Source organism: Hemiscyllium ocellatum, chromosome 22 (genome assembly GCF_020745735.1).
Source record: "Hemiscyllium ocellatum isolate sHemOce1 chromosome 22, sHemOce1.pat.X.cur, whole genome shotgun sequence".
NCBI lineage: Eukaryota > Metazoa > Chordata > Chondrichthyes > Orectolobiformes > Hemiscylliidae > Hemiscyllium > Hemiscyllium ocellatum.
The window spans coordinates 51,832,859-51,855,321 of NC_083422.1; the positions used below are offsets into that span (position 1 = coordinate 51,832,859).

At 43.1% G+C, this 22,463-nt stretch overlaps 1 protein-coding gene across 2 annotated transcripts in view; it reads left to right on the forward strand.

The window, feature by feature from the left end:
* The first annotated feature begins 971 nt into the window (after positions 1-971).
* zfyve27 (zinc finger, FYVE domain containing 27) overlaps positions 972-22,463 on the forward strand; it is a 195,787-nt gene continuing 174,295 nt past the window's right edge. For both annotated transcript variants that reach the window (XM_060842493.1, XM_060842494.1), the window contains exons 1-5: positions 972-1,746; positions 8,121-8,191; positions 11,242-11,428; positions 17,699-17,794; positions 20,517-20,629. In XM_060842493.1, coding sequence (XP_060698476.1) covers positions 1,424-1,746; positions 8,121-8,191; positions 11,242-11,428; positions 17,699-17,794; positions 20,517-20,629 — 790 coding nt within the window. In that variant the 5' untranslated portion in view covers positions 972-1,423. The remainder of the gene's footprint in view (positions 1,747-8,120; positions 8,192-11,241; positions 11,429-17,698; positions 17,795-20,516; positions 20,630-22,463) is intronic.

Sequence of the window (22,463 nt, forward strand, 5' to 3'; positions counted from 1 at the left end):
CGATGCCAATTCAAAATGAATTTATTCCCATGCCAGCTGAGGTTACTATGAAGGCTCAACTTCTGAAACTCTTCCCTCACCTGAGGCATGGTGACCTTCATGTTAAACCACCACCAATTGTCTCTCTCTGAGATAGAGAAGCCCTATGGTCTGGTAAGACTACGTTGGGCTTGAACATTTGTAATATTTTCTAATCAAGCTGTTCAGAGATTTTAATACACAATAGTGGGAGGTGATGGCCTTGTGATATTATCACTGGACTGTTAATCCAGAGACTCAGATAACGTTATGGGAACCTGGGTACAAATCACATTATTGCAGATGGTGGAATTAGAGTTCAATAAGTAAGTAAGTATCTGGAATTAAGAATCTAGTGATGGCCGTGAATCGATTATCGATTACCATCTGGTTCACTGATGTCCTTTATCCTTATTTGGTCATCAGGAGGCTGGAAGAACACTGCAACATCAGGAGGTGGAGAAGTCGATGTTTTGGGTGTAACCCTTCGTCACAACCGAAACGTGGACTTCTCCAGCTCCTGATGCTGCCTGGCTTGCTGTGTTCATCCAGCATCCTGCCTGTCTGTTGCAGCAACTGCAGTTTTTTTTACCTCTAATCCTTACCTGGTCTGGCCTACAGGTGACTCCAGACTTACAGCAATGTGGTGAACTCCTAACTGCCCTTAGGGGCAATTAGGGATGGACAATAAATGACCGTCATCCTGCGAATGAATAAAGGAAAATAAAACTACAAGAGCAGCTGGTCCTCCTAGTCCAGAGGTGGGGGTATTACCATTGCACTGCAACAGGTGACTTTTCCTTCATCTGCTGCTACTGGCGCCCAGGGCGGTGAGAGTGCCCCCTGCAGGAGCCGTGGGGGCTTACAACCACAATCCTTCATCGATGCGAGCGGAGTTCGATTGCTGCTGCCTGCCGCGGGTGGCGAGGTGGGGGCGGGGACTGGCAGGGAGGGAGAGGGGTGACGGTTGGCTCCGAGCGACAGACAGAGCGAGGGCGGAGGAAAGAAGCGAAAACACCGGAGCGGTCCGGCGGGGGAAAAGAGCAGCGCCTTCCGGGGCAGCACCGGAGAAGGAGAAGAAACCTCCGGCGGCCCGCAGCGGGGAATAAAATTTTAAAAATTACGCGGAGGTGGAGGAGAGCGCGGAGCGTCCGAAACTGTCATGGCCGCCACTGGGCCTCGTCTCCTAGCAACCGATTGACCCCCCGTGACCCCTGTATGCTGCCAACAGCCCAACATTGTAGTGACAGGACTGGGGTCCCATTGCAGCAGCATTAACTCAATTTCATTCAAAGTCACTACACCTGTCCCTATTGTTGCATATATAACTGCACATCAATGTGGATGTTTAGATATTAGAGGTACAGCTGTAACATTTATATTTTGCTAACATATATCTGGAGCTATGCAGTCTGCTGTGGGCACTTCCCCTACCTGGGAGGCTGCAGGGCTGGCAGAGAGTGGAGGTGAGAGGAGGAACTCTGCTGGGAGCCCCCCTGCTGCCACCACAGCCACCAGCACCGTTGCTGCCAGCTGCACCAGCAGCCCCCCACTCAGTGCCAGCAGCCCCCTGCCGGAGATGGAAGCCAACCCTCCGGCAGAGCCCAAGACCAGGCACAGACCCCCTCAGACCTTTGACCTCCTGAGCCTGGTGGTGGCTTTCAAGAGGCTAGAGTTCTTCGCAGAGCCGCTGTATGACGCCTGGGAGATGGTGAAGTATTTAATCAGGTGTGTTGTATATTTATGTTTCTCTTTTGCAATTTTCCTCTAACTTGGTGCCTGATGTTCTGTGGTCCTCTTTGCTATTTACAATGGTTTCTTTTTGCAATAATTTACTGAGCACCTTTTTTTTTCCTCCTGTGTTTGTGGGGACAGAAATAGGGTAAAGAGCCAAGAATAAGCATGCGCTATTTAAGATGGTATTTTCCATTGCACAATGTTATATTTAATGCAACTTTGTTACCTAATGGAAACTAGTTTATTGAACACAGCTACATTTGAGAAATATACATGACTGTTAAGAGGTTTGACTTATGAGTTGTAAGTGGAAAGACTGTAATTATAAGATTCAGACTGAGAAGTATTTTATTTTACCAACATACCATTTAGGCCTCTTAACCCCTTGAGCCTGCTCTCCCATTCTGTAAGATCAATGCTGTGCTGATTACTCTACAGTCCTGCTGACAGGATGTCAAAAATGTTTTATAATCGCTAAAATACTTTTTGAATTCAAGCCACAGAGGCAATGTTGTAGTCCATTTAGACACAATAAGATTTCAGAAACAACAATGTGATAATTACCAGGTAACATTGTTTCTGTAATGTCTTTTGTGTGATAACTATTGACTTAGGACACTGAAGGGGATAGTTCTGTTCTTTGAATAATGCTATGGAATCTTCTACATCCATTTGAGAGGGTAGATGGGGCCCCAGTTTAATGTTCTGCATGAAAGTGGGACCTTTGATAATGCAGCATTACCTTCATACTGCCTGGAATGCAAGCTTGGATATTCTGTTCGGGTTTTTAGAGTGAGACTTGGTCACCTGAGTTAAACTGAGAATGGTACTCATTGAGCTAAGGCTGCAACCCAGATGCTTGACATATTTCCAGGACAAGTGGATGTATATTTAATAAGTTTGCAGATGACCCCAAAATTGGAGATGTAGTGGACAGTGAAGACGGTCACCTTAGATTACAATGGGATCTTGATCAGATGGGCCAATGGGCTGAGAAGTGGGAGATGGAGTTTAATTTAGATAAATATGAGGTGCTGCATTTTGGGAAAGCAAATCTTAGCAGGAGTTATACACTTAATGGTAAGGTCCTAGGAAGTGTTGCTGAACAAAGAGACCTTGGAGTGCACGTTGAAAGTGGAGTTGCAGGTAGATAGGATAGTGAAGGAGGCATTTGGTATGCTTTCCCTTGGTGAGTACAGGAGTTGGGAGGTCATGTTGTGGCTGTACAGGGCATCGGTTAGGCCACTATTGGAATATTGCATGCAATTCTGGTCTCCTTCCTATTGGAAAGATGTTGTGAAACTTGAAAGGGTTCAGAAAAGATTTACAAGGTTGTTGTCAGGGTTGGAGGATTTGAACTATAGGGTGTGGTTGAACAGGCTGGGGCTATTTTCCCTGGAGTGTTGGGCGCTGAGGGATGACCTTATAGACGTTTATAAAATCATGAGGGGCACGGATAGGACAAATAGACAAAGTCTTTTCCCTGGGGTGGGGGAGTCCAGAAATAGAGGGTATAGTTTTAGGGTGAGAGGGAAAAGATATAAAAAGTACGTGTATGGGATGAGCTGCCAGAGGATGTGGTAGAGGCTGGTACAATTGCAACATTTAAAAAGCATCTGGATGGGTATGTGAATAGTGCGAGGGTTTGGAGGGATATGGACCAGGTGCTGGCAGGTGGAACTAGATTGTGTTGGGATATCTGGTCAGCATGGACGAGTTGGACCAAAGTTTCTGTGCTGTACATCTCTATGACTCTATGTACATGAATATATTGGGGATGGTAGATTTGCAATTTCAGAACACTGATTGAAGTGGGCTAAAAGTTTTCTTGTCATGAGCAGGAGGAGCCTTGCCTGTTTAACATCACTGTCACGTAGTGAAGTGACAGTGCAATCTGTTTCATCAGTGTTTGTGGCTATAATACATATAGCAGTGATTTGAATTGGTGTCCATTTTGGGAGCATGTCTAAAGGGCTTCCATGTAATCTTAAGTTCTGCTGGTCTATACCTACTGCACTAGCGCTGGTCTGCTCATTCACGACGTCAGAATCGCATGGCTAAATTAGTTCAGTGCGATTTGGAAACCAGTTGTCCTTGCCCTGGAATGGTAAGAGGATTTTGATTGTGCAATGCTAAGAGGATTTAGCAGCTGATCGTGTGGTGCAAGGCGGTGCTGTTTAAAATGTTTGAATCAAATGTGCTGATATGGGAGCAACGTGGTCATCGCTGTTTGCATTCCAGCCTAAAATCCTGCTTTCCCACCAGCAGTGTCCTCTGTCAGGCTAACATCCCCAGACATTGAGATACTGCTTACTGTCAGAAGACTCCTATTTTGAGCTCTGTCATGGCAAGTGGCTACCAACAAGGTGCAGGAAACACTTCAAGGATGTTCTCAAAATCTGCCTGAAAAAGCAATATCCTGACAGAATCATGAGAATCCATTGATTGTGATTGTCCAAACGGGAAAAGAAGCATCTTGGACAGGACCAGCGCAAGCAATGAAAGGAGCGTGCAGACCCGCAGGCATCCCATCTACCCATCTCTTCAGATACCACTGTATCATCCATGCTTTTGCACAGATCCAGCATTGGGCTCTTACTCATGTCAGGACTCATCACCCTGGAATGGACGAAAGTAACCTTCAATTCGAGGATCTGCCTAACGAGAAGAGACCAAAGATACAACAAGAGTGATATTGAATATGATAGGTCAACAGATACCTCAGAAGTTACAATCCTGGTAATGTCTCCAGCACGTGTGTAGTAGCAGCCAGAGAAACCAGAAATGAATGCATGGGTATGATTTGGTATGGGCAGAACTTCAGGACGGCTGCACACACAAACACAGCTTAGTGGAAACACTGCTTGGAGTGGCAGTGACCAATGAATCAATACAACCAGTATCCTCAACCTTATTGAAGTGAGTTAGTGCGAGCAGTTTGTGCCCTCTTGTCCCATTAAAAACCCGAATAATAGTAATTTCATGCTGGTGATTTAACTTTAGAAATAAAATATTTCTATTTCCTCACATTTGCAACATGCATTACAGTTGCAGAAGGTCATTGGCCATTAGCACTAAGATGAGAAGAAACTTCTTCAATGAAAGAATTGTGAAACTTTGGAAATTCCAATCAGCATTGGGCGTTTGTTTGTTGAGTAAATTCCAGAACAGTTCAATAGATTTTTGAAAAGTAAAGGGTATATGAGGATTGTATGAGTGGATGGAGCTCAATAGAAAAAAAAGTTATGATTTTTGTTAAGGGGTGGAATAACTTTAAGCAATCAAATGTCATCTTTACACTCCTTTCTTTACACCCCCCTGCTGTTCTGAAATTAATGATAAACCAATGCGGCAATTTACTGCTTATAAATGATTACATATTGCTGTCAGAATTTACAAAAGACATCTACCAAAGTGAATTGTGGAGTTCGCTATACGGTTTGTGATTGCTAAGCATTGGAGAGGTGCTGCACTGCTGGCCTCTGGATGCAACCTTGACTAGATGTCTTACTACTTTGTGTAAATGAACAGTGAATATCCTGTATTACAATTCACAGAAGAACAAGTTTTGACAATGACCTAGAATCATAGAAACATTGCAGCACAGAAAGAGCTCAGTCAACCCCTATGTCTGCACTGGCTCAACATTTTAGCCACCGCTTCAAATCCCACTGATTCCTGATGAAGGGCTTTTGCCCGAAACATCAGTTTTCCTGCACCTCGGATGTTGCTTGACCTGCTGTGCTTTTCCAGCACCACTCTAATCAGGTCAACTGTCAGCCTTCTCTGTTCTAAGAAAGCATCCGTATCCTATCCAGTTTTTATGGGGGGTAAGTGAGGACTGCAGATGCTGGAGATCAGAGTCGAAAAGTGTGGCAGTGGAAAAGCAAAGCAGGTCAGGCAGTATCCGAGGAGCAGGAGAGTTGATGTTTTGGGCATAAACTCTTCATCAAGAATGTAGGGGTGGGCCCAAGATGGCTGAGAGAAATGGGAGGAAGGTGGTTTAAAAGGTGATAGGTGGATAAAGGTAGGGGGGGGTGATGGTGATAGGTCAGAGTGGGGGTAGAGCAGGTGGGAAGGAAGATGGATAGGTAGGACAGTTCAAGAGGGTGGTGTTGGGTTGGACGTGAAAAGAGATGAGGAAACTGGTGAAATCGACATTGATGCAGTGTGGTTGGAGGGTCCCAAAGTGGAAGATGAGGCATTCTTCTTCCAGGTGTCGAGTTTGGCTTTGGAGGGGCCCAGGACTTGCATGTCCTTGGCAGAGTGTGGGGGTGGAGTTGAAGTGGTCAGCCACAGGGCAGTGGGCTTGTTCTGCATGTGTTCCCCAGAGATGTTCTCTGAAACATTTTGCAAATTGGCCTTCTGTATTCCCAATATAGAGGAGACCACAACGAGAGCAACAGAGACAGTAGATGAGTGGATGTGTAGGAAAATCTCTGCTGGATACGGAAGGATCCTTTGGGGTCTTTCCTGCAATTTTCAAGCCCTGGCAATGTTCTTGTAAGTCTCTCCGGCATCTATCTCCCCTGTATCCTGTGTACTTCAATTTTTCTGGCCAGTCTGCTGCATGGAAGCCTTACTAAGATCCACCATTAGCCCTTTGACAGAGACAGATTCTCTTTCGTTTGATCGCATGGAATGCGCACATCAATCTTCATGTGATCCAATATTCCTTTGTCAGACTTGAGTTAAATTTGATTCTATTGTCTTTCCACTACAACATCCCCAAGGCCTATCATTACTCCCTTCTGTTGTCTCAGACCAGAGGTAAGGTCGAGCTTTGCTTTGCTATCAGCTTCTTATTGCCTGAATGTACTGACCAAACACAGGAAGTATTCTGTGGCAGGTGGTCGAACAAGATGCCTGCTGGTGAGTTGATTTATTTGCAAAAAAATGGTTCACAATTTAAATTTCAGGATTAAGAAGTTTTTTTTAAAGAAAGGGAAGTCCTGAGTTAGCAAGGAAGTCAGGCAGGACTTTTCTTACTCACAGGCAAGTTGTGAAATAAGTTACCAGGGCAAATCATTCAATGATTGCATGATTAGAAGTCTCCCCATCTACCCTTAACACTTTTCACTGATGTTTCAGTTATAAAGTGTGATGTAACTTTGAAGGAAATAAAATGTGAGTTTTGCTGAGACGTCCTAATCCAACATTCTTAGGATTACAGGGGGACCTCCATATCTGCAGGTCCAGATTCCGCGGTTTCAGTTCCCTGCGATTTACTGCAGTCTGAACATATATTAAAGGGAACCTTCCAGAACCAAGGACTGGGGGCTGCTGGGAAGGTAAATTTCCCATTTAAATGAATGGACTCACACCTATCCGCGGGTTCAGACTTCCGTGGTAGGTCTTGGAACATATCCTCCGTGTTTACGGAGGGACTACTGAACTAGATTGATTGACTATAAAGGCTCATTCTCTGTCTATGTTTCTTCCTACCTGATTAATCTCTGGTTTTGTTCAGTGGTTATGTGTGAGAAAATTATATTCCAAAGATATTATTAGGAAACACATTTCTTCATTGAGTGGCAAGAGGCCAATTTTAAAGTTTGGATGTAATAGCTATAAATATAATTTCTTTCCTGGTGTTTCTGTAACATTATAATTTCACATTTGCGGTCTTTTATTCCACTTTTTAAATTTAATGGTGCATATTGTGATAGAAAGTCAGATTGCAATTAAGGTACTGCCACCTCAGTAAGGCACTATGTAACATTTTTATTTTCATTTTGAAGGGATATTTCATGAGCATGAACATTTAGTTAGGAAGGATATCTGCTGTTAAGTTTTCTCCTGCCTTCCAACCAGAAATGTGGAAGCAAAGTATTGGGAGCTAAAACACCGGTGACTCTATATTGAGAGCAGAGAAGGTTTTCAGGGCCAGTTTTAATAGAAATGTTCAAAATTACAAAGGGGGTTGGGTAGAATAAATTAAACTATTCGAAACTGATAGAAGGGCTGATAACAAGAGGATGAAGGTTTGAAATGACGGTTTTTTATTTTTTGCAGTGCATTCTGATGATTTCGGATGAACCATTTGAAAAGATCGTAGAAGCATCTTGAATAATAGCTTTTAAGAAGAATGTGAATGTATGCTTGGAATGAAGGCATTTGCAGTTCTCTGCAGATAACTATTTCAGTGTGGTGGTGCAGGGATGATGGGCTGAAAAGCCTCCTGCTACACTGTTTGAATCAGTATTTAATGAGCTTTGCATTTCTAGCTTTGCTTTAATGCAAACTGCAGCTGCTAGTCTGCATACCCTAATGTTGACATATCGTTAAGGGGCTTAGTTTTGAGCAAAGGGTTTTATAGTAGTCAGGTGCTGCCAGATTTATTAATCATGTTTATTGTTTTGCAGATGGAAAGCACCCAAATGCTCCATGTTGTGTTGCATCATTCTCAATGTGTTGTTCCTGACGCTTACAGAAGGTAAGATCTGATTGTTAATAGTAGTGATCTCCAGAATGGGGAGTGTATGCGGATACCTCCCTTTTTCTTTTACCTATGAGGCCAGGGATAAATAGGGAATCTGTGCTGGGTCCCTTATTGTTTGTGATATTAAAAAAAATCACATAGAAAAAAATGTGAGGGAATGATAAGCAAGTTTGTGGATTACACAAAGATTAGCCTGATGTTCGCCAGTGAGGAAGAAGGTCTACAGGAGATTTGACAAATTGATCAGATGGGCAGAACTGACAGATGGAATTTAACCTTGACGTGGGTGATTACAATGAAGTAGCAAGACAAGGCAATATTCAATAAATGGTAGGACATTAGGAAGCTCAGAGGAATAGAGGGATCTTTGTCCATAGATCACCAAAGGTGGCAGCACAGGTTAATAGGGTAGCTAAGAAAGCATACTGGACTCGCCTTTATCAGTAGTGGCAGAAGACCAGGGAAGTTATTTTGGAGCTGTACAGAATTTTGGTTAGGCCGCAGCTGGAGTACAGTGCGCAGTTCTGGTCAGCACACTGCAGGAAGGATGTGATTGCACTAGAGGGGGTATGGAGGAGATTCATCACGATATTGCCTGGGATGTGGCAGTTTAGCTACAGAAAGTGCTTGGATAAGCTCAGGTTGTCTTCTTTAGAGTAGAGAAGGCTGAGGGGAACCTGAGAGAGATGCATAAGGTTATATGGGCATGGACAGGGTGTACTGAAAGCAGCCATTCCCCTTAGTTGAGCGGTCAGTAACAAGTGACATAATTTTAAGGTAAAGGTCAAAGATTTAGAGGGCATTTGAGGAAAAAAATGTTCACCCAGAGGGTGGCGGTACCTGGAATGCATTGTCTGGAAGGATGGTTGAGGTGGTAAACTTCACAGCATGTGAACAGGTGAATTTGTAACATCCAAGGCTATAGGCCAAGTGCTGGAAGGTGAGACTCTTGTAGATTTTGTTTGTTGGGGCTGACTCAATGACCTGAAGGGCCTCTTCTATGATTCTCGACACCTATGCTGGCTGTAAGGTTCCATTATGAAATAAAGGTTAGGTAAATTTGGTCTAGTTCTCAGTGGGCATGAGAGTGGCCTCCTTCTTTAGAACAGAACGCACCAGATGGCCGCCTCCTTTAGAGACTGCAATTTCCCTTCCCATGTGGTTAAAGATGCCCTCCAAGCATCTCGTCCACATCCCGCACCTCCGCCCTCAGACTCCACCCCTCCAACCGTAACAAGGACAGAACACCCCTGGTGCCCACCTTCCACCCTACCAACCTTTGCATAAACCAAATCATCCGCCGACATTTCCGCCATCTCCAAACAGACTCCACCACCAGGGATATATTTCCCTCCCCACCCCTTTCCGCCTTCCGCAAAGACCGTTCCCTCTGTGACTACCTGGTCAGGTCCACGCCCTCCTACAACCCACCCTCCCATCCTGGCACCTTCCCCTGCCACCACAGGAATTGCAAAACCTGCACCCACACCTCCTCCCTCACCTCCATCCAAGGCCTTAAAGGAGTCTTTCACATCCATCAGAGTTTCACCTGCACATCCACCAATGTCATTTATTGTATCCGCTGCTCCTGATGAGGTCTCCTCTACATTGGGAGACTGGACGCCTCATAGCAGAGCGCTTTAGGGAACATCTCCGGGACACCCGCACCAATCAACCACACCGCCCCGTGGCCCAACATTTCAACTCCCCCTCCCACTCTGCCGAGGACATGGAGGTCCTGGGCCTCCTTCGCCGCCGCTCCCTCACCACCAGCCGCCTGGAGGAAGAACACCTCATCTTCCGCCTCGGAACACTTCAACCCCAGGGCATCAATGTGGACTTCAACAGTTTCCTCATTTCCCCTTCCCCCACCTCACCCCAGTTCCAAACTTCCAGCTCAACACTATCCCCGTGACTTATCCTACCTGCCTATCTTCTTTTCCACCTATCCACTCCACACTCTATTCCCCCCCCTTGACCTATCACCTTCATCCCCTCCCCCACTCACCCATTGTACTCTATGCTACTTTCTCCCCATCCCCACCCTCCTCTCACTTATCTCTCCACCCTTCAGGCTCTCTGCCTTTAATCCTGATGAAGAGCTTTTGCCCGAAACGTCGATTTTCCTGCTCCTCGGATGCTGCCTGATCCACTGTGCTCTTCCAGCATCACTAATCCAGAATGAGAGAGAATTGGCTTGGCAGTAAAGTAGTGATCTCGTAATTATAGAATTTTCCAGAATAGGAGGAGAGTGTTGGGCCCATCGTGACAAACTGGCCTCCCATTTAAGATGGAAATGAGGGTTGTTAATCTTTTGGGTTACCTTCCTCAATGAGCAGTGGGAACTGAGTCAGTTGAGTTCATTCAAGGCTGTGTTGGATGGATGTTTGCTTGACAAGGGCATTAACAGTAATGTGTAGCAGACAGAAAAGTGGAGGTCAGGCCACAATCAAATCAATCATGCTCTTATTGAATAGTGGAGCAGGCTTGAGGGACCAAACGCTTTATCCTTCTCTTCTGCTCTTGTTATGTTCTTATTTGCCCCTGCCATTTAGGAATTTGATGTTTTCAATTACCATAAATACATTATTCTGGTGCAGAAAGGGACACTGTTGTGATGCAAATACCCACTGGGATCTACCACGATAGCTTTGATGGAAGACTGCTGCAGGATTTGAATCATCTCCCAAGTGACTGCTTCTGGCCTGTCTCCAAGGTTCATGGTGGGAGTTTGGGAGGATGGTTGTAGAAATTCTACTTTTTTTTTTACCCTGGACCTTCTCAATGTCCCACCTGACACTAAAAATCTCACAACGCCAGATTATAGTCCAACAGGTTTATTTGAAAGTGCAAGCTTTCAACTAATGTGGCTGCATTTGTATGGGGCTCAAATGAAGTAGCTCTTGACGCTGACACAGACTATCTGAAAATGATCAGCTCCTCACCAGTGAACATGCTCTGTTTTAGCGAAAGTTCCAATGCAGGGTTTTTTTATTTGCAGCTTATGCTGGAGGTCATTTATTGTCTTGTTTTCTCTTCTGCAGCTGGCTGGTTCATTCTTCTCGCACTAGTTATTTCTACCCCTGCTGTACTTGGGTATTTGCAGAACTGCTGCCAGGAGCAGCTCAGTGAGCAAGCCCTCGCAAGGCAGAAAAATCACAGTGTCCGAAGAGAGGATCTTCAGAAGGTTAAAATCAGCAGACAGGAAGCTCTGGTTGAAATCAAAGCTTTGTAAGTTTACCTTTGATGATCATGTGTTGCAGTGATGATACAGTATTTATGTTGTACCTTCCATAACGTGAGGAGTTTTTAAACACACTACAGTCATTAATGTACTTCAGTACTCTAGTCCCTGTTGTCGTGCAAGAAAACAGAGGGAGGGGCAGCATGGGGAATTTTTTATTGGGCTAATAATCTGGAAACCTGTCTATTAATCTGTGTCATGAATTCAAAACTCCTGGTATCTGGAGCATTTAAGTTCAATTAATTAAGTGTATCTGAAATGAAAAGGTAGTATTGGTATTGATGAGCAAGAAGTTACCAGATTGTCATAGATACCTATCTAGTCTGTTGTGTGCTTTGGAGGAAGATATGTGCCATTCCTCCCTGCTTTGGACCTATATGTGACTGTATCTACACCAGTGTATCGATTCTTAATCTGTCTATGAAGTAGCATCGCAAGTAACTCCATTAATGGCAGTTAGGGATGGACACTAAATGTCCTTCAGAGATTAGAGTGGTGCTGGAAAAGCACAGCAGGTCAGGCAGCATCTGAGGAGCAGGAAAATCGACGTTTTGTGTCCTCAGATGCTGTCTGACCTGCTGTGCTTTTCCAGCACCACTCTAATCTTGACTCTAATCTCCAGCATCTGCAGTACACACTTCTGTCTAATAAATGTCTTTGCCAGTGACACATCACATTTTATGAATGCAGTAAGAATGTGGCTCAGTGAAATGAAGCAAGATCCCATAGTTTTATAACATTGGTCAGTTCATCTGTTTTAGTGATGTGGGTTGCAGAGTAAATATTGGCCTAGATAGTTGTCTTTGAAGTACAGGTCTGGTATCTTTATCCCAAAGAATTTTCGAAAGCAGACCCGAACAAACTTGTAAACACGCTGAGTTTGGGAAAAAAAACTTCACTTGGCCAGAGTGGATCTATAGGGTAAAAAATGAGGTCTGCAGATGCTGGAGATCACAGCTGAAAATGTGTTCCTGGTTAAAGCACAGCAGGTTAGGCAGCATCCAAGGAATAGGAAATTCGACGTTTCGGGCATAAGCCCTTCATCAGGATTCCTGATGAAGGGCTTATGCCCGAAACGTCGAATTTCCTATTCCTTGGATGCTGCCTAACCTGCTGTGCTTTAACCAGGAACACATTTTCAGCAGAGTGGATCTATAGGATAAATGTATCTGAAAACAACAAATGTCGCTTATCCAAAAAAGAAAGTAGTCTTGAGATTTCTGGATAAAGTATTCCAGACCTGCAGAACATTTTATAATGTTTAAAATCTTTTACATTAATCTAAGAGGCTAGACAGTGCCTTTGTTTAATGCCTCGTCTGAAAGACGACCTCTGTAACAGCACAGTGCTCTTTGAGGAGTATAATCACCCAGATGTTTGTGCTCAGGTCTCTGCAAATGGCACTTTAACCCATGTCTTTTTGATTGGGGAGTGCTACCGTTGGAGCCAAGGCTGATGCAGTAACCTCTTTTTTTTTCTCTCACTACAACTGATGCTTTCGACTGAGGACCTTGGTGTATAATTTACAGACCTTTAGTGACTGCATTTTTCTTTTGATTTGCGTAGTTTAGAAGACTTTGAAAATTTGGGACTGGTATCTCATTGGAGGATATGTTAACATTGGAACATCTCAGAACTGTGTTTGTATCCAGAGCTTGAAATATATGCAAATTACCTCCCAGTCACTGCCCATTTTAATTCCCTTTCCCACTCCCTTTCCAACATGAACATCCTTGGCCGCCTCCTTTGCCACAACAAATCAAACTGCAAATTGGAGAAACAAAACGTCGTCTTTTGCTTGGGAAGGCTAAGCCTGGAGGACCCAACACTGGAGTTTTCCAATTTCAAATCACCTCCCTTCCCATCCTCTGACTCCCTTCTCACCCCCTCCCCCCTCCATTCCATTGACTGACCCTTCCTTCCAGCCAACAACCAGATGCATTCCTCCCATCGACCAACTAGGTTGTACCCTGTACCTGTGTTCGCCTATCCTTACTTCACCACTCTGCCCCCCCCCCCTCCCCACACCCACCCCCAGTCCTGAAGAAGGGTTACATCTGTAATGGTGACTTCTCCACCTCCTGATGCTGCCTGGCTTGCTGTGTTCTTCCAGCCTCCTGCTTGTCTACCTTAGATTCCAGCATCTGGAGGGTTTTTTTTGTCTCAAATACCTATAATGGCTAGAAAAATGGGACACCTTGTTTTTAAAAAGAGGGTTTCTGTGCCATAAGAACAACTGTTTTAGAATTTAGTTCCTTTTATGTACTTGTAAATTGAGCGTTTTACACACTAGCTTGAACAAACCAGTTCATGGCATTAAGTAAGTAATATAATTAACACAGGTCAGAATTTAATGTGAAAATCAATTGAATTATCAGATAATTCAAATAAGATCATTTTCAGTCAGTGGTAAATTGCTTGCTGCATTCTGGTTTCAGCTGGATGAGGAAATGACTGTTTGACGTTCTTTTGTTCTGAGTCCCTCCCAGCTATTTCCCTTCAACACTTGTGCATTGCTATAAAATTCTCAAAGGTTGTTGTGATGAGGGAAAGTAGCTCCTGTTTGTTCATTCATCCAGCAGAATGACAGCAAATCACACAAAGGAACAGATGCTTGTTTTGTGTGACTGCTTCATCCTTCTCCTGCCCCACCTTTCTCTCCACTCTATTGATCCTGTCTTTCTGCTGATCTTGCATGGAGGCCACAGATTGTGTAGTCAGCACGAAGGCAGAAACAACTTCGCTGCACTCTTGCAGCAAGGAGCCTAAGGACATTTACTCCAATAAGGCACTATGTAAATAAAAACCCTTGTTGCCAACATGTCAAAGTAATTTTTCTATTAAAATTAACTCCTTTTAAAGCCTCAGTAGTTCGCTGTTTAAATTGATGTAGACTAAAAGAGCTGCAACTTCATATTCAAATACGCATAGACATCATGGATAGAATGCAGCTTTCATAATTGAGTAGGACATAATCTTTTCCTGTCAACTATTGTTAACATAATAAACCTGAAGTGCTTTGAGATACCAATCCCCTCAACTTGACTGTTGCCATCCTTTCTTTGTTGGTTTCCATCCTCCATCTTGCATAAATCTCAGCTCATTTAGAATTCTGTGAGCTGTGTTTCATCTTGCAATAAGCTCTTATAATGCATTGTTGTTGCTGATGAACGCTGGTCCTATATTGACTGCTTTCTAAAATTTTTATTCTCATGTTCAGATCGTTTTGTTGCTTTCCTTCCTACAGCTACCCTTGTAACTTGGTCCTTATAATTCCAGTCTCTCATAAGATTTCCTCTCCCACTGTTGGTGACTGTTTTCAGTCTTAAGCTTCATATTTGAAATGTCTTCCTTAAACACCTCTAACCTAATCTCCTGCTAGCTCTACTGTCCTCTTTGTTCCTTCTCTTTAAGACCCTCCATAAAAACTAATTTTTGTAAATTCTTAGTTACCTTTTGGATAAGTGATGGTACTTTGACTTGATGTTGCATTGTGAAAGTATAGTGTTTCCTCTATGCTGTTGAGTAGGAAGTTCCATAATACCCGACCCAGTGATGATGAACGAATAGATGTGTAACTTGGAGGGAACTTAGAAGTCCTTGTAGGCAGTGGAAATGTTGAAGTTGCAGAGTTATGGGGAGATGCTGCAAAGGAGCCTTGGAAACTTGCTGTATTGTAACAGTACATACTGCAGACACCGTATTCCAGTGGTGGATGGTATGCAATCAAATGGATTATTTTGTTCTCTAGGATGTCAAGTCTGGCACATATTCAGCTAAAGGCAAAACATTTTCCTCACTTGTGCCTTCTAGCTGGTGGTGAGACTTTGAGACTGAAGGAGGTGAGCCACTTACCTTAGAATAGCCATCTCTAACCTACTTTATGACCACCAGGACTTAGCAGGTGGGAGAATCAGTAATAAAATATAAGTTATTTAAATTGCAGCAGAGTGCTGTCAGTATCCAGATGGGTTAGAGCTTTGATCTGGTTTATTGATTTAGGATTGCCTTGCTATGACTATACTCTTGTTCTGCTTGTAGGATGTGATTAGTACCTGAAACTTGTCTAATGTAAATATGGACAGCTGCATATCAGGCCAAGCCTGGCTATTTTTCAGGTTTTGCTGTGGACATGGACCACATTGTTACCTGAGGAACTGTGCTTCTGTAACCACCAGCAAACCGCTCCATTTGTGACCTCGCAATGCTGGCCTCCATCTTACACCGTCTGCAAATTTAAGCATATCTAAAACTCTGCTGCTTATTCTCATGCCATTTTCATTCACCCATCAACCCTATGTTTTTCGATCATATTACTTTCTGCTCCTACAACACCTTGATTTTAAATTCTCATTCTTGTTTTCATTTCCTCGATGGCATATGCTCCTCCTTGTCTATTACCTGCTTCAGCTCAGTGCCGCATCAAGCTCTTTAAACGCTTCCAATTTTGGCATTTCCCATTTCTTTTTATTCTACCATTGGCAGTCATATTTTCTGCTGCCAAAGTTCAAAACTCAGAAATTCTCTTCCTAAATGTTCTTCATCAGTGTCTTGTATGTGCTTTAAGGTGCTCCTTAAAACTTATTCTTTTGACCAAACGTATAAACCATTTGGTCCTTACAAAAGCAAAATGCTCTGGAAGCTGGAAATCTGATCAAAAGCCAGCAAATGCTGAATGATTTAGCAGGTCAGTCAGAGTCTAAGAAAAGCAGAATTAATATTTCAGTTTATAACCTTCCATAACAGTTCCTTCTAGCTTGGAGTTCAGTGGATTATCTTTTGTGCAGTCTTGTATTGATATAACACTTTTGACACAGGAAGGTATCACAAGGTATGGTCTTAACCATTGAATACTGAAGCATCTTCAAATGGGTGAATTTGAGATACAGCATGGACTAGTTTTATTGATCCCCTACAGCTGAGGTAGTGGGATGTGACAGAGTTATAAACAAAAATGAAGTGCATGGATAGGGCAAATAGGCAAGGGTTTTTTTTCCCTCCAGGATGGGGTTCCAAAATTAGAGGGCATACATTTAGGGTGAGAGGGGAAAGACATAAAAGGGACCCTAAGGGGCAACTTTATCATGCAGACAGTAGTGTATGTATGGAATGAGCTGCCAGAGGAAGTGGTGGAGGCTGATGTAATTATAACATTTAAAGGCTGGAAAAGCGCAGCAGGTCAGGCAGCATCCAAGGAACAGGAGAATCGACGTTTCGGGCATAAGTCCTTCTTCAGGAATGATTCCTGAAGAAGGGCTTGTGCCCGAAACGTCGATTCTCCTGTTCCTTGGATGATGCCTGACCTGCTGCGCTTTTCCAGCAACACATTTTCACCTCTGATCTCCAGCATCTGCAGACCTCACTTTCTCCTCTAACATTTAAAGGCATCTGGATGGGCACATGAATAGGAAGGGTTTAGAGGAATATGGGCCAAATGCTGGTAAATGGGACTAGATTAAGTTAGGAGTCTGGTTGGCATGAACGAGTTGGACCAAAGGGTCTGTTTCTATACTGTATGATTACAGGACTCGCCTGTAGCTGGTGTGGTGCAGTTCATTGGTGTAGTAGATAGAGGAGAATGTGGGTTTACATGCGACTGATGTCATCGTTCATTCTTTGAGTTTGAAGAAGCAGCTAGGATATCATTCTCATTTTCTGCAGTGAATTATTTGAGTGCATAGATGTATTGGTGCACACTGAATGGTGCCTCCTGGGTTTACTGGGGTTGCGATCTTGATTTTTCAAAGTGAGACTTCCTGACCTGTTTTTACATTAAATGTGAGCAATGCAAGAAGCCTGATAATAGGAGATATCCCATGAATGAATTGTCATCAGATTTACTCATCCTGAGCAAGTGTTTATGGATTGAACAAAACAAAAACCAAAGAGTGTTTACATTAGAAATCCGAAACAAAAGCAAGAATTGCTAGAAAAACTTGGCAGATCTGGCAGCATCTGTGAAAAGAAAGCAGAGTTAATATTCTGGGTCCAGTGACCCCCCCTTCAAAACTGATTGATTGTTGCTCGGAAAATGTTAGTATCTGTGCTGAAGATGGAATGTGGGAGGGTGCACAAGTGAATAATAGGTGGGGGTGGAAATGGAGCCCATGTGGAGAGAAACACAATTCCACAGACAAAGGTCAACCTGGGAGACTCAATAGCTGCTGACGGGATCCATTATTTGGATTAAAATACATGCTGAGTGCTCCTTTTAATAATAATGCTTCCATCTGGTGTTTGTTTTTTTTTCTCTATAGTTTAATTCACCTAGATGAGATGGTGAACAAGACCTGTAGCAGCTGCGAGGCTGCATACCGAGTCCTATACTGGGAAGACCATTCGCTATCTGTTCTGTGAGTGAGTGTTTGATTGTCTTGGAGGTGAAGGTGGTTGGGGGAATGAAGGTATAATGCGGGATAGTTAACGTGCAGTGAATTTCCTAACCTTGGCCAATATAGTGATTGTCATGTTTGTTCTATTTCAACGTAATCGTTAAAAGAGAGAGCCTGTTTCTATTTAGGACCGCTTGTGATTTCAGGGTGTCCGAGAATGCTCTACAGCCATTGTCATCCATTTTGAATATAGTCACAGTTGTAATGTAGAAAATGCAGTGGCTAATTTGCACAAAGCAAGCTCCCACACGCTTAGCCCCTTCTATGTCTCTCCATAACTCTCCAAGACCACTACTTTTCCAGTTTTGGCCCACTGCCTGTTCTGATTTTAATTGTTTTTTTTTTAACCATCATGTCTTCTGCCTAGTGCTGAAATAACATCCTTAATATTTCTCCTCTGGATCTCATTCCTCCGTTTAAGTCAGTCTTTCAAACCTAGCCGTTTGACCAAGCTTTTGGTGACCTATTCTCAATCTCTTATGCCAATCAGTGTCACATTTTATTTGCTTATGCTCTTTTGAAGTTTCTATTGATAGTCTTCCCCATCCTCGAAAAATTAGTAAATACTGATTCAATGAAGAGCAACAAATTAGATTTTTTAAATTGTTTTGCTCCACAAAGGTATTTTTAAAGTAGTATTCAGGGCTGAAGCAGGTGGGTGGGTTTCAGTTTATGTCTTCAGTTACGATCCCAACTAGTGGCAATATTGGACTCATGATTCCTGACTGAGATGTGGTGAGATAGACCATAAGTTATATCTTTGTAGTTTGATTATGAAGGTGATCAGTCACTGAACATGTTTGCTAAAGGATTCCAATGTGCTACAACAAAAGAAATGCAAGTTTATTGCATATAAAAGAAATCAAATTATAACGCCATTGGCACTATATAAGAACTATTTGAAACAAAAGGATAAACTTTTTACTTTCAACACCAACCTTAGAGATGCTGAAACCTCGGTGCAGGGCCACTTTAAAGTTTCTCATTCAGGGAGTACTGCTGTAATTAGTTTTGTTCTGGCAAACTTCTGTATTCACTTAATACTATCTTCTTGTTGATGTCATTTGACACGCTTAAGCAAACTGATAACTTGGCTTCCTTCCTTCTTAATGTGGATTCGTGGTTCTGTTCGCAGAACTGGGAATTTGTGTTGCAGACGTTTTGTCCCCTGTCTAGGTGACATCCTCAGTGCTTGGGAGCCTCCTGTGAAGCGCTTCCATGATGTTTCCTCCGGCATTTATAGTGATTTATAATGATTTAGAGTAATCACTATAAATGTTGGAGGAAAGATCACAGAAGTACTTCACAGGAGGCTCCCAAGCAGTGAGGATGTCACCTAGACAGGGGACGAAACATCTGCAACATAAATTTCCAGCTCGGCGAACAGAACCACAACAATGAACACCCGAGCTACAAATCTTCTTCCAAACTTTAATATGGATTCCTTAAACTGCCATTCCACAGCCTTCTGTTCCAAGGTTTCACTTCCTAATAAGACCACAAGATATAGCAGAATTAGGCCATTCAGGCCATTTTTGTCTCCTGCCATTCAATCATGGCTTACATGTTTCTCAACCCCATTCTCATATCTTTTCCCCATAACCTTGATCCCTTTGTGAATCAAGAACCTATCTACCTCTGTTTTGAATACACTTAATGCATTGGCCTCCACAGCTTTCTGCAACAATGAGTTCCACAGATTCACCATGCTCTGTATGAAGAAATTCCTCTTCACCTCAGTTCTGAAGAGTCATCCCTTCACCCTCAGGCTGTGCCCCCAGGTCCTAGTCTCACCACCTAGTGGAAGCATCTTCTCCACTTCCACAGTATCCAGGCCTCCCAGTACGATGTAAGTTTCATTCAGATTCCCCCTCGTCCTTCTAAAGTTCATCAGGTATAGACCCAGAATCCTCACCTGCTGCTCATGTGACAAGTCCATCATTCCCAGGCTTATTGTTGTGAGCCTTCTTTGGCTTCCCTCCAACACCAGTGCATCCTCCTTCCCAAAATTGTTCACAATATTTCAGTTGTAATCTGACCAGGGCCTTGAACAGCCTCCGCAGTATATCACTGCTCTTGTATTGTAACCTTCATTACAGCACTCAGGATTTTTCTCTTGCCTAATTTTTCTGGAGACTACTAAACTGCGTTGGTGCTCTTGCAGGCTTTATTTTCTCCCTAAATGGCCTTCTATTTTAAAGGAACCTGCATAATTACTTCCTCACCCAAATAGTTCTATCTTTTCTAAAAAGAGCCCATTTCTCTCCTGTTTTTGTGTCATGAGACGACTTGTTGCAAAATAGAAGTTCTTTTTTTTCTCCTTTCTACTTTGTTTTCTAAGGCACTGCATTAAGGCTTTTTTTTTAGGCTTTTTTTTAGCTAGCTTTATTTAACTGCATGTGAACAAATTTCCAGACACACACTGGAGCTATTCTCAGAACTCAAAAGTGAAACTAAGTCTTTCTTAACATTGACAATATGGGAAAACTGTATGTGAATTTTCCACTTTAGAATTTGGGTTTCCAAATAATATTAGATCATGAACCTTCTTCACAGTAGGGCGAATGATGGAAAGGGTTCAATGACCCCCTCCTGTTATACAATGCATGGAGTCATCAGAACCCAAGTTTAGAATCTGGATTTGCTAATGCTGGATGTTCACCATACTCTGTGTTTTGTTTAGGTTTTATGGGAGTCTGTTGGGAACGCTCTCCATCGTTTATTTCCTCCCACTCTGCTGGGTCATGGTTCTTCTGAACAGTTTGTTATTTCTGGGAAATGCAGATTTCTATAGGGGTAAGTGATTGAAAATGTGGACGTGATGGTCTAATTGATGAAAATATGCTGGTGAAAGGAGAGATTAAGATCTGGGTCTCAAGTGCTTCCTCAGCATCTGTATAAAATTGAGAGTGCCCTTGTCCGTATCTCACTCCTTTGATGTTTCCAGTTCAGAGTAATAGGTATTTGTGACTGAGGAGTTATGAGCTTCCCAGTTGCCTCAAAAGATTAGCTGATTCTTTTAAAGAGCAGGAGAATGCCTTCCTGCGTTAGAATGCTGAGAGAGGCAGGTGAGGAAATTGCTGGGGCCTTTAAATCCTCTTCAGTAACAGGAGAGGTCCCAGAGGACTGGAGAATAGCCTGTGTTGTTCCTTTGTTGAAGAAAGGCAACAGGGATAAATTGGGAAATTACAGGATAGTGAGCAAAGTTTGGGAGAAGATTTGTAGCTCGGGTGTTCGTTGTTGCGGTTCTGTTCGCCGAGCTGGGAATTTGTGTTGCAAACGTTTCATCCCCTGTCTAGGTGACATCCTCAGTGCTTGGGAGCCTCCTGTGAAGCGCTTCTGTGATGTTTCCTCCGGCATTTATAGTGGTTTGTCTCTGCCACTTCTGGTTGTCATTTCCAGCTGTCCGCTGCAGTGGCCGGTATGAGTCCAGGTCGAGGATAGTGAGCCTCATGTCAATGGTAGCGAAATTACTGGAGAAGATTCTTAGGGATAGGATTTATTCACATTGGGGAAAAATATGGACTTGTTAGTGAAAGGCAGCATGGCTTTGCGAGGGGCTGGTCTTGACTCACAAACTTGATTGGGTTTTTGATGCAATGACAAGTATGATTGATGAGGGTATGGCAGTACATGGCTATATGGACTTTGGCAAGGCCTTTTTTAAGGTGTCTGATGGCAGCCACATGGAATCTGCGGGGAGCTGATAAGGAGGAAACAGAACTGGCTTAGTTCTCGAAAACATTAATGGTAGAATGGTGTTTTTTTGACTTGAGGTCTATGACCAGTGGTATTCTGCAGGAATCATTACTGAGCCCCCTGCTGCTTGTAATATATATAAATAATTTGGAGGAGAATGGAGGTGGTTTGATTAGTAAGTTTGCAGATAACACCAAGATTGGGGGAGCTGTGAAAAAGTGAGGAGAATTGCCAGACGGTACAGCAGGACATAGGCCGAGAACTGGCAGGTCATGTTGCAGTTGTATTGAACTTTAGTTAGACCACATTTGGAATATTGAGTACAGTTCTGGTAATTGCATTATCAGAAGGATGTGGAGGTTTTGGAGAGGAGATAGAAATAGATTACCAGGATGTTGCCTGATTTGGAAAGTATTAGTTATCAGGAGAGATTGGAAAAACTTGGTTCATTTTTGCTCGAATGTTAAAGGATGAGATGGCGTCATGATATAATGTTATAAACCTCTGAGAGGCGTGGATAGAATTGTTAGAGTTAGGGTTTTTTTCCCCAGGGTACAAATGCCAATTACTCGGGGAAATAGGTTGAAGATAAAAATTAATAAATTGAAGGAGATGTTTTAAAATCAGGGTGGCAAGTGCCTGGATTGTGCTGCCTGAGGAGATGGTGGAGGTGCATACAATAGTGACATCTAAGAGGTGTCTTGACAGATACATAAATAGGTGGGGAATAGAGGAATGCAGAATGCATAGAGGTACAAGGTTCTTAGTTCAGAAAGGCACTATGTGTTGGTGCAGTCTTAGTGGGCCGCAGGGCTTATTCCTGTGCTCTACTGTTCTTTGTAGTGAACCCAATTTTATTGATTTTAAATGGTGCCATCTAATATGGTGGGATTTGAATTCATGTCTCTAAGCTATTGATCTGGGGCTGTAG